The sequence below is a fragment of the Solea solea genome, chromosome 13 (genome assembly GCF_958295425.1).
Source record: "Solea solea chromosome 13, fSolSol10.1, whole genome shotgun sequence".
NCBI lineage: Eukaryota > Metazoa > Chordata > Actinopteri > Pleuronectiformes > Soleidae > Solea > Solea solea.
In genome coordinates, this window is record NC_081146.1 from 10,365,601 (window position 1) to 10,377,447 (window position 11,847).

Consider the following 11,847-nt stretch of genomic DNA (forward strand, 5'->3'; position numbering starts at 1 on the left):
AAATAATGTGACATGCCCTCAGAAATGTTAACATGCTCTCACCACGGTGTGCAGTGAAGTGGTTCAGCCAAAAGAAAGGCCCAGCCCTTTGCTAGTGCTGACTGGTTGTAGCCTGCAGCAGTAAATCACAGGTATGTGGTTAACTTGTGTGTATTTTAATCTTGCGACAGCTATTGTCATATCCTTGCTTAGTCGTACGTCTTATTGAACCTTCCCACTCATCTACTTTTAACCTGTTAGTGCATGCGAGTATTTGCTCAGTCATGGTGTTGCATCTTCCTGATAACATTAGTAATATGTGTGAGTTTGAATCAAAATTAGCAGGAAAAGACTGAGTAAATCAAGTGTGTGACTAAAATGTTAACCCATGTCCTGCTTGTTCTATAGCTTGTAGTCACACTGTTGTGCGTTCTTAAACAAACGTCATGATCTCGAGAATAACTAATCATTCCATTTGGTCCCTTTTCCTCAGAGAAAATAAATATCAGGTCCATTATCTGGACTCAGAACAGATGTTTGAAGATGCTTGAGTGTAATTTGATAGAACTATGACAGTGACAAAGGTCTTATGTCCCAGATGTGTATCTTAAACAAGCACCAACAACAAACAGCATATGTTGTTTTTTGTGTTTGTGAACTCCACCATCATTGCTGAGATTCTAAACAGCAAAGTGTACATTTAGTAATAAGAAGCCCAGTACTAACACATGCTTATATTCTAGTCAGCCATAAACACTTTAGCTTTAAGACAAAGGCCACTGTGTATCGTGGCTGCTAAAACTAAAGAACAACAGCGCCCACTAGTGACTAGTGGAGAGAGGTACAGAAAAAACAATCACAACACCTGAGTGCTGAAAGTAAACAGACGTTCAATTATCAGCACATTTACTGATAAATTTAGTATCAAGTGAGGTTTATTTAAAAAAAACTGGTCAAACTGTGTCGTAAAAACCTATGTGGTGACATTATCAGTGCATACGCAATGAAAATAAATATATCATGGAGGTTGTCAAATGACAAAATACTGCAGCTGATACTATCAAAGTAAAAAAGGGACAATACTGCTAAGTGTAAAAAAAATAAGCCCTTTAAAAAAAAGGCCCATCAACTTATTCACAGTTCCTCATCAAATGTGACTCTTTTGTGAGAAGAAAGTCATAAAACAAGCACAGTGTTAGTATTTCAAGGTATAACTCTTCTTAGTTCTTTAGAGTTCGTCATGTTGGTAGGTGAATTCCCTCGCAGATATGAAACCGTCTTTATCCTCATCCTCATTTTTGAAGATGTCCTCAACCATCACTTCATGGTGTGTGTCATTCGGCGAGTATCCATGTTTCTCAAATTCCTTCTTAAGGTACGCTTTCACCTGAGGTACGAACAGAAACACACGTGAGCTCCACTGACGGCAATGAAGAATATGAATAATTCAAAAACTCAGAATAGAAGTAGGGTAGGGGACTTTCGTACCTCAGTTCTAGAAAGCTTCCAGTCATCATTGAGATCCATCTCCCGAAAAGACTCGTGTGACCTGGGACCATTTCGGATCTCCATGAGCTCAATGTCAAAAATCAGAGTACTGCCTGGAGGGATCTTACCTGTCATTGATCAAAAACATACATGTAAAATACAACCTACAGCTTTTAGAATCAAAAAAAAAGTTAGTGTTAACTTACCTTTTCCTTCCTTGCCATATGCCAGAGATGGTGGGATGGTCAGCTTCCTGCGCTCTCCTGTACACATGTTCTGCAGACCTTTGTCCCAGCCTTTGATTACCTCTCGGAGCCCAAGAGTGAACCATACTGCGTTTCCATCCCCTTCTTTCCGGCTGCCAAGAGTCAAAAAGGATATTAAAGTCCAGTATTCACAGAATTAATAATCGCAAAGACAGAGAAAGCACACTATGTTGCACTGATTTACACATAGTTGCTAGGAGAGGTCACCCACTGGTTAATACTAAGGCAAATAACAGACTGCAGCATGACACAGTGTATGTATTGTCCTACTGTATATTTCCACAGCTCAACCCTAAAAAATTACTTTTTCTGCATAAGAACTTGAGTGTGGCTGATATATATATATATATATATATATATATATATATATATATATATATATATATATATATATATATATATATATATGCAGCATTGTTAGATAGATAGATAGATAGATAGATAGAAACTAAATAGAAACTAAATAAAAACATGAGAATACAAATGTGGAATAAGTAATAAAATATTTGAATACAACAGAACTATTCAGTCAACATTTGTGAATATGTACAAAGTGCAAGTTACCGTTGAAAGACAGTGGTTACCTGGAATGAAACATGGTGCCATCACTTTCCACGAATCCCTCGTAATGAACAAGAAGCATATCTCCATATTTTGACTTGCGGTAACACATTAAAGGTTTATGTAAAACTTCTAATTTCACCTCTGGCTCAGGCAGTTTCCCCCCAGTGACAAACACTAACAATGAGGGCAATATCGTGAAAATAGAGAAAGACTTCATTGTCAGGGAAAGTAACTCTCTCAAATATGACAAAAATCTAATTGTAGCTTTTCTATAAAATACGCCTAAAATAAATACATGGCAAGAATGCCAAATACGTGGCAGCCAACTTTAAAAACGAACACAGCCACTACTTGACTGTCGACCCGCCTCCTCTCCTTACGATTGGACAAATGTATTCCGAATCGTTTTCCAGTATTTGTATGCCCGCATTTGATTCGTCATGTTTACACGTCAATCACTCTCAACCACACCCACACGGATTGAAAGCGTCTGACGTACGTGGGAGGAACAACGTTAGCGTCTGTCGCGATCGTTCAGAGCTCAATTCCAGAAAAAGTTTACGCAGTTTTATCGACGTAGCTGAGATGTAAAGCCGTGGTCGCTACTCCGTAAACCACACAGGGCCCCGATGGAGTCGCAGAGATCAGCTGTGCGTCACATCTTGTCACGATAAACAAGTAATGAGCGGCGAAATCACACAATTAAACAATGGAAGGAATCCTATATAAGTGGACCAATTACATAAGTGGTAAGTTACATCCGCGCTCTGCGTGGTTTCTGTTATAGTGCAGGTTTTAAGGCTGCTAGCTAGCATGACAGCGTCGCAGCCAACGGGATTTCAGTGTAAAGTGGTGTTAGCCAGCGTCGGCTTTCATGTGCAACACTTTCAACTAACCAGTATCTGTTTCTGTACCTCACTGAAATAGTCAGCAGTTAAACAGCAGTGTGAATTTAACCTTATTCAAGAAGCATTAACAGGTAGTGCTAGCCAACGCAGGAGCATCCACCATCTGTCATTATAATCAGATTTACCAACCGATTAGTTGTTGCAGCCAGCCCCGTGGAAGAGCTAAACTATGTACAAGTTCACGGAGCTTCATATTAATGCTTTGGCAAAGTGAGTCTTGGAAACCTAAATAATAGATTTCAAATGTGATGGAGCGTTATCACTTCTCTTAGGTCATCTTCACTGTATTCATGGATAATATAAAAGTGCCTGAATTACACTCACTGAAGCCTTTAACTGTATATATATAAGGATAAACCCTGTGTCAGATGAGCTAAATAACATCTTAAACTGTGATCTCTACTAAATAGATTTCAAATGTGATGGAGCGTTATCACTTGTAAGAAACTATTAGGTCATCTTCACTGTATTCATGGATAATATAAAAGTGCCTGAATTACACTGAATTCACTGAAGCCTTTAACTGTATATATAAGGATAAACCCTGTGTCAGATGAGCTAAATAAAATCTTAAACTGTGATCTCTACTAAAAACCAACAAAGCTTCAGCTTTGGCCTGACATTTGAAATGCATTCTTTGTGTGTGGTTTTTCAGGTTGGCAACCTCGTTGGTTTGTGCTTGATGGAGGAACTTTGTCATATTATGACTCACAAGAGGATGCCTGGAAAGGTTGCAAAGGCAGCATTAAAATTTCAGTTTGTGAAATCCAAGGTTTGGATATGGCTCATTTGAAACTATGTCAATGAGGCAATGTGTAAATCACTTCCATTATTTATACAAGCATGTATCTTCTGTTTCCTGCTGTTTTTCAGTTCATTCCTCTGACTCGACACGTGTCGACTTGACCATACCAGGAGAGCAGTACTTTTACCTCCGAGCCATCAATGCGGCAGAAAGGCAAAAGTGGCTGGTGGCGTTGGGAACGGCCAAAGCTTGCCTTACTGACAACCGAACAAAGAGAGAAAAAGGTTTTAATGCCGGGTGCACCTGTATAGCTAGAAGTTACTGTAATGTAAATGTATTGTAGTTTTTCCTAAATGTTGGTTTGTTTACCGTCACTCTTCTAGAGCTCCAAGAGAACACAGAGGCACTGAAAACTAAGATGTCAGAGCTCAGGTTGTATTGTGACCTTCTTCTGCAACAAGTAAACAAGATCAAGGACAATGATGAGCGAGGAGTCACAGAGGAGGTAAGGTTCAGTTTTGGATGAGCCGATGAAATAAGAGAAGCTGTTGTTTGTGTGAAACCTCAGTCCCGTGTGCAAGTAGCAAGACATCAGATTGCTTTGTGCTTATGCTTACACATATATCAGACAGACACACAAATATTTTAACTTTTATAGATTAAATTACATTTTATTATTAACAGATAATATACATACCAATACCCATTAGGTTATTGGATAGGCAATGTCAGTTAATGTGTATATTGGTGTGTTCTTTTCAGGTTGGCATAGACAATGGAAACATGGTGAAGTCAACATGCACCACTTTCCTCAAGACTCTAGAAGAATGCATGCTCATAGCTAATCGTACTTTTAGTACAGATATGGCAACGCAGAGTCCACCAGGATCTCCTCCAGTTGCAGCTATCAAACCCCAAAAGGTATTTCTTACTCACTAACTCTGTGTCCACTTAGTGATGACAGTCTAGTTTAACCAGTCTTGCTTCGTGACTGTTCTAAACAAAACATAATCCTTTAATGGGTTTTTCCCCCCAACAGATAAAACCTGTGAACCATTTAAATCACAACCTCGGAGAGAAGTAGGTTGCTTTTCTGTTAGTATGCATTTATTTGGACATGAATTTCCACTTCTTTACAGGACAAACATTGTGTTATTAATCTGCTCTTGTCATTTGGGTTGCATGTCCGTGCCTCAAGTCGCAATTTACTAATGGGTTATAACACAAAGTAAAAAGTGCCTTTTATATTCATTTCAGATGGAAAGATTCAATCTCAGGAGAAGGGATTGCACAAGACAACCAGAGTCTCGACTCTGGAGCAGAGGGACCAGATGAACCAGGTCGACCTGAACGTCCTCTCACCCCGTCAGGTAAGTGATGTGTACATTATTTGTGAGTACACTGATGTGGACAAAAGTTACGTTATTGCATTTTCTTCAGCACTTAAAAAAACATTTTGCACATAGATGGAAAAGAAAACTCTTTTTTTTTCATTTCTTTTCAAATATATGATTATTGGGATGTGTGTAATACATATAGTATCTCACTGGGAGAACAAAAAAACTTTTAAAGACACCCCTCCCTTTTGCCCTGTGTCAGCTGGGATTGGCTCCAGCTCCCCTGTGACCCTCAAGAGGATAAAGCAGTTGAAAATGAAATAATAAAAAAAACAAAAACACATGCTTTTTTTTAGACAGTTGCTTTAGATTCCAATCTGAATAAAACCAGATTGTCAGACATGGTTGAAGTTGTGAGTTGTTTCTCTTGAAATGTAATTTCAGGTATCGGTTTCCAGTCTGTCTAGTTTCCACAGCTAATGATTTCTTTGGGTCCGTATGGATTTTTTGGTTTGCGTACGAGTCACTAACTGCCATGCTGACCTGATAATCAAGTGGTTTTATTACACACGATTCAGACATGATGTAGTTGGTTTTATTTAAGATTTCCAGTTCTCCTTCATTCTGCTTCAAACATTTGTTAGACAGTCTGTGTTTTGATGGTAACATTAACAAGTAGAGTAGTAGGTGGGATGTCTTGGCTGCTTTTGCAAGCGTTTCCAGAATCCTACCACACCAGCTTTCTTTGTTTTTTTTCAACTTCTTGAGCTTATTGAGAAACAAAAAAATGTAAACTCAAGCTTTAATTGAAGCTATTAATCTCTTTTTAAAGGGGCACAATCCCAAAACCAAGGCAGATACAGTTGTATCTCATCATATGCAGGCTGAGAATGGGCTGGTGTTGCTAATGGGCAGTTTCTGCTTGCTCTGTTGCTCTCACACATGCTAAATCACAGCTGGGTGTAGTCACACGGGAAACCCACCGCACAACAGACCACACCTTACCGGGATGATGGAACCTTTTCCAGCATTAATACAGCAATACTTACCACTGTTAATTAATTTATTTTAAGTGGCACTTTACATTTACACACAGGAACATCGTTTCACTGACACTTGATCAAAGGTGAGCGTGAGGTTTGTGTGAGTGCATCCTGCTTGTGTTGAAAGAATAATGACGTGTCTGTGTAAGTGCTGCATTCACACTTGGCCACAGCTCGACTGAAACCAAATGATGTTTGTTTCTAACCCCGTTTGTTTGGCAACAATTAATTTGTATGCGTTTGTCTGTTCACTGTATCAAACAGACACTGAAGCAAGCAAAGTCAACAGCTCGGTCCATGCAGAGCGAGTTAATCCTACTCTAAACACTACCCAGAATGCCTCTGAGGATGAACACTATGACCAACTGGCAGTGGGGACTAAAGCTGCCGATCAGAACACGACCAAACCAGAGTGTAATCACAAAGAGGACCAAAGTCAAGAGCACGAAAACAACAACAACAACAACGGCGACGACGAGGACACGAGCACCGTCCAGCCACTGCTGCCACAACAGGCCACCACAGACCAAGACGAGCCTCAAAATGACGACGAGGCGTTCAGGGATTCACTAGAGCCTGAAGACACAGAGCAGGTGGAAACTTTCTTCAGCACAATGGGTCACAGGTATGAAAATGCTACTCAGGAAAGTCACATCCTTTAGGACACTCAAGTTACTGTATGACCAGCTGTGATTTTTCACTATAACAGTATTCTGACAAACCAATTTAAGCTATATGTAGTATTTTTGTCAGCGAGGCACTGCAAAGTTTGTGTAAATGCGATCGATTGTTTTAACATGTTGCACAGATTTCCTTAATATTCAGTGATGTGTGCATTTTAACTAAAACCTTTAAGATGTCTTGATAAGTGTTTTATATTAGTGTGCTCTGTCTTGATCACATGACACAGAGAGGCCCTCGTCTGATAATTGGGTTTGTATTGTTATTTTGTTAACATCTCACGCTGTACTTCAAACATATTTCACCTTCTTCTTTTTCAAGATATTTGAAGAGTGTTAGTCGACCAACTCGCTAATGTGAAGCATTCTGTAACATATTCTTAGGAATTCTCATCAAGTATTCAAATACCAGTCAGACAGTGTTAGACGATGATAACATTAGCAAAGAACAACTCTGTGAGGATGTAGAGGAGGTAGCAGAGAAGTCTCAGGTATTGTCAGGTGCAGGATTGCATGACACTGTGTGAATTGTTCCTCTGGCTTGTACCTTTTTCTGTTTTCTGTTGGATTTGATCAAATAAAAGCAGAAATGGCGTGTTTACCTCTAATATATTCTTCTGTTTGAATCTGTTCTACCTTTTTTTTTTTTTTTTAGATTTAGTGATATAAGACTGGACGACGACAATGGTATCCCTACACAAGAGTTTTTGGACTCATGCTATGCAATAGTGCCTGTATTAGGTAGGCCACTCACTTTCAGTCTCTCCTCATCTCAAGCTGCATCATTTCCTCTTTCTCATGATGCTCATTTATATCTGTGGTTATTTCTCCTTCTATAATCCTGGTCGGGGGAAATCCTTTCTCATCTTTTTTCATGCATGTCATTCAAATCATCATTTTTCGTTTCCTATCATGCCCTCTCTTTTCTTTCACTCTTTCACTTTTTGATTATATATATCTATTGCATGTGACGAGGCCTGTAATGATGATAAGCTCATTTGCATTCACGGTGTCTTCATTTAACACACAGGTGAAGGTGGTTACGGTCGTGCTAACTAAAAAACTGCAGGACATTTGTGTTTTACTTAGAAACGGGGAATGGGCTTTTCGGGCAAAAATGCTGTTTAAATATTCTGTGTTTGAATATTGTAAACTCTGGCACATGAGAGGTAGGCAAAGTAATGCAGGGTTCACAATGTGTTGCGCTAACGAGATGCATTCAAAGGCCCACGTCTAAGATGCGTTAAAGGAACCTCATTAACACATGTTAATACACTGTAATTGATAAAAAACATTTTTCAGTGCTGTATCTTTTTAATATGTTCACGAATACTCATAATACTTATAAATAAAAATTTAGAATCAAGAGAATAATGGAATATTCATGCTTATCCCTAGAAACAACAGATCTGCCCGTGTCCATCGGTACCTTTTTAGATGTGGCTCAGTGTGTAGGAGGAGAGGTCACGGTAGAGTGGTCAGTCATTGAGAATCTTCTGGTAGTCTGACTGAATATTCCTGATAACCATAATAAAAAAAAAAAATCTCCACAGGTCTTTCAAAGACTTTATAATTGTCCATACTATGTTTAAATACGTCTCCGAATTACTGATAATGACGGTGGAGTTATATTTAAATCTATATGATCTTCAAAAGTGTAAGCGACTTCAAATCTTGACACAAAATCCACATTGGAGTGATATTTGCATGATGTCTTATACTCGCATTCACACTTTTCTGATGCTGCGAGTGTATCAGTAATGTAAAGATATGAAGTCTTGCGGTGCGCTACATGTCCTCATTCATTTCCCACGTAAAAAAACCACAGACTTTAGTGGCAACAAAGAAATGATCTTAGACTCTCTCTTCTCAGACAAACTGGGGTCCACAGTCTTTGCGCCAGTAAAAATGGATTTTGTTGGAAATATTAAGGTAAGTGCATGTTTTTTTTTTATATGTAGAAAAATATTGTCCTGAACACTTGACAAAAGTCATTTAGCTTTCAATAGAATACTGTGCAGCTGCCTTTGGTTTATCTTAATATATAACATATGAGATCATTCTTAAATGTTCATTTTTTAAAATGAATTTTTCAATGAGTGCAAGATCTCTTCATCTCTTTATCACTTTATCACCTTGTCTCATAAAACGCTGTAGAAGATTAAGCAGAAGCTGATGTCAGACCCCGACAGCTTTCCCACGCTACAGTCCATCGTGCTGCACGAAGTCCACAAAAATGTCGCCCAGGTGCGAAACTCGGCCACCGAGGCTCTGCTGTGGCTCGGACGAGGCCTGAAGTTCCTCAAAGAGTTCCTGTCGGAGGTCAACGCAGGAGAACAAGACATCCAGGCAGCGCTGAGTGAGCCAAGACCTAACACACACACACACACACACACGATGTTCATGCATGTTTAATGTCAAGTTTCCCCTTCGTCATCCTGCTCTTCTTTCACCCAGATAACGCCTATGGAAAGACTCTTCGACAGTACCATGGATGGGTTGTGCGAGGAGTATTTGCAGTAGGTCTCCCTCTCGTAAACCCTTTGTTTTCTCGAGGATGGAACAATTTGGGGGAAAATATGTCACTGACACATATTGCCATTGAGCTTTTAAGTCAAGCCTCACTTAAATATTGTCTGTGTAATAGATTTAAACAAATGATTCATTAAACATGACTTGTTCCCATTGTGTATGAGTGCCATTAACATAGAAAATAGAACATCCAACAGAAGAAAACTTGCATTAAGGCCTTTACGATTTACTATTCAGGGCCTGACAACTCACACAGGGGTACAATGTTATGAAATAAGAGAACTATGTCAAAGTGGTACAAAGACGAAACTAAGTTGCACCAAATTCCACGAAACTTGGTGGAAACATGTCACAGCCCAAGAAGAACAAAAAAGTATTTTGGGACCATCAACTCAACTTAACAGGAAGTTGGCCATTTTGAATTTAGTGTCCATCCCTGAGCACACGTTAATGGCAACAACTTAAAAATGCGTCAATTCGTACAAGACGCACTAAATTCACCACATATGCCCTGAGACTTTGCCTTACATTGACCGATTGTGTGATTAATTGTTCCACCCTAGTTTTATTCCATATTGCCTTTACTGTTAATGTGTCATTGTCTGGTGTTCAGTGAGACTGTAGCTTCATTGTTTTGACTTGTCTCTCCTCCCCCCGCTCCTCAGTTGGCCCTGAGAGCTGCCCCGTCTTATCAAAGTTTCACCGCTGCCTTAGTGACGAGAGAGGGCGACGAGCTGCAGAGCGGTTTCATCAGCAGCGTGCACCGGGACCTGGGTGTGTACCTACCTGCCATGGGGAAGCAGCTGGCCCTCCTGGATGCCCTGTACGAGGACTATAACCTGGATTCGGACGAGGTGGTGTGAAAATCGGACTACAGTGATAATCGGAGTTCAAGGGAAGTTACGGAACCTGACGGCAGGAGCAGAGTCGTGTCTCATCTGCTGAAGGAAGGTGCCGGATGCAAAACAACGTGAGCTTGTCCCGTGTCAGTGTGAGATGTTTCCAGTGGGACAGTGGAGCAGCTCGGTGTGAAGAAGGTATTGATGTTTGTATCAGCCCATAAGGGGCAGGGCAAACGTTAGCAACTAAGACTTTATTGTGCGACTTTGTGTAGATTCCAGGTCTTGGTCAAAAGACCGTTGATGGTGTCAGGGTCTGAATCCCTGTTATGCAGACTCTATGTTTGGGCTTTGTATGTACTGTATGGATTTGAAGGTACATAACCACAAGGTATTTCAGCTCCACTCTCCTAAAAGCTCGTTTTTTGATTCACTTTGAACTGAGGAGAACGCAAAGGAAGTGTTTTTAACCAAGGTTTTTCACTTTGTTGTTGATTGCAAGAATAACGTCACGTCATTAACCCAAAGTACTAACATCATGTCAGATTCTTATAATGCCTTAAGTATGTGATGGGCTCACATACTGGGCTGACTTTTAATTAGTATTAGTTCATTATTTTTCCTGCACTGACATTCACCCCCCCCTCTTTCCCCACAATTGTATTGTAAATTGTGAAGTTTGACAGCGTATTTATTTGCTCTACTTCGTCGATGAGCTGACGTCACATGGGACCAAAAATGGAAAACGCACACGTGAATGGCTTTTGCCTCCTCTGCCTACAGTACGACAACACAGACGGATGAAATACTGTCATTCTGAAATAATAAAGGACTGACAGCGGCTGAATATTTATGTGGACATCCTCTACAAAAAGACATATGTGTTTTCTTTTAAGTTATAACGTTCACAGTGATGTCATAGTTTCAGTCTGACATTTGTGTAAATGTATGGACATTTGTATCCATAGAGCCTGTTAATTGTTAGCATGCTTTTATTTATTGAGAGGTGCCAATAGAAGGAGAATACAAGCCATGGTCTGGAAGTAAATTGACAGCCATTAAGGGGATCGTTTGCTAAAATACATTTATGCTTATTGTGAGGTGCCCCCCCCCATTCTCTTGTTCTGCATTTACGTCAGTGTTCTTACCAGCTGTATTCTTTCATTTATGTCTATTCAGCAATGAAAACACTTAGTGGCCAGTGTAAAGTGCGACTCTTGGTCCGCTGAGCTCGTAGAACAAAGTAGGAACATCCTCACAGGGAGTGCAACAGCAGGTTTACATCACAAATGTGCAATAGGCCAATTTCCTCTTATACAAACGTTTCCAAACCTGGAAATTTGCTCTTGTTTTATTAGCGTTTGGTTTTCCTTTTTTTTTTTCTTATCAGTGTGTATAAAATGCCATTTGATTTTTACTTAATAAATAATGAAGTTGTCCTAGTCTTTGTCCAATCCTGCAATTAA

General features: G+C 39.7%; 2 protein-coding genes across 2 annotated transcripts; one reads left to right on the plus strand and one right to left on the minus strand.

Annotated features, from left to right (window-relative positions):
- Positions 1-39: 39 nt before the first annotated feature.
- Positions 40-2,720, minus strand: fkbp14 (FKBP prolyl isomerase 14). Its single transcript, XM_058648156.1, has 4 exons — positions 2,318-2,720; positions 1,674-1,825; positions 1,468-1,595; positions 40-1,366 (listed from the first exon to the last, which is right to left on the minus strand). The coding sequence occupies exons 1-4, from the start codon at positions 2,512-2,514 to the stop codon at positions 1,208-1,210; spliced, it is 636 nt and encodes a 211-aa protein (XP_058504139.1). The 5' UTR covers positions 2,515-2,720; the 3' UTR covers positions 40-1,207.
- A 92-nt stretch (positions 2,721-2,812) lies between these two features.
- Positions 2,813-11,823, plus strand: plekha8 (pleckstrin homology domain containing, family A (phosphoinositide binding specific) member 8). Its single transcript, XM_058648155.1, has 13 exons — positions 2,813-3,046; positions 3,861-3,977; positions 4,079-4,234; positions 4,334-4,455; positions 4,713-4,871; positions 4,990-5,030; positions 5,208-5,320; positions 6,595-6,955; positions 7,666-7,751; positions 8,884-8,942; positions 9,168-9,369; positions 9,468-9,529; positions 10,208-11,823. The coding sequence occupies exons 1-13, from the start codon at positions 3,007-3,009 to the stop codon at positions 10,403-10,405; spliced, it is 1,716 nt and encodes a 571-aa protein (XP_058504138.1). The 5' UTR covers positions 2,813-3,006; the 3' UTR covers positions 10,406-11,823.
- The last annotated feature ends 24 nt before the right edge of the window (positions 11,824-11,847 follow it).

Coding starts and splice junctions, on each gene's coding strand:
- plekha8 (XM_058648155.1), top strand. CDS start 3,007: ATGGAAGGAATCCTATATAAGTGGACCAATTACATAAGTG. Junction 6,956..7,665: donor TTCAGCACAATGGGTCACAG/GTATGAAAATGC, acceptor TTTTTTTTTTAG/ATTTAGTGATATAAGACTGG. Junction 7,752..8,883: donor TGCAATAGTGCCTGTATTAG/GTAGGCCACTCA, acceptor CTCTCTTCTCAG/ACAAACTGGGGTCCACAGTC.
- fkbp14 (XM_058648156.1), bottom strand. CDS start 2,514: ATGAAGTCTTTCTCTATTTTCACGATATTGCCCTCATTGTTAGTGTTT. Junction 1,826..2,317: donor GGCACCATGTTTCATTCCAG/GTAACCACTGTC, acceptor GACTCTTGGCAG/CCGGAAAGAAGGGGATGGAA. Junction 1,367..1,467: donor GGAAGCTTTCTAGAACTGAG/GTACGAAAGTCC, acceptor TTCGTACCTCAG/GTGAAAGCGTACCTTAAGAA.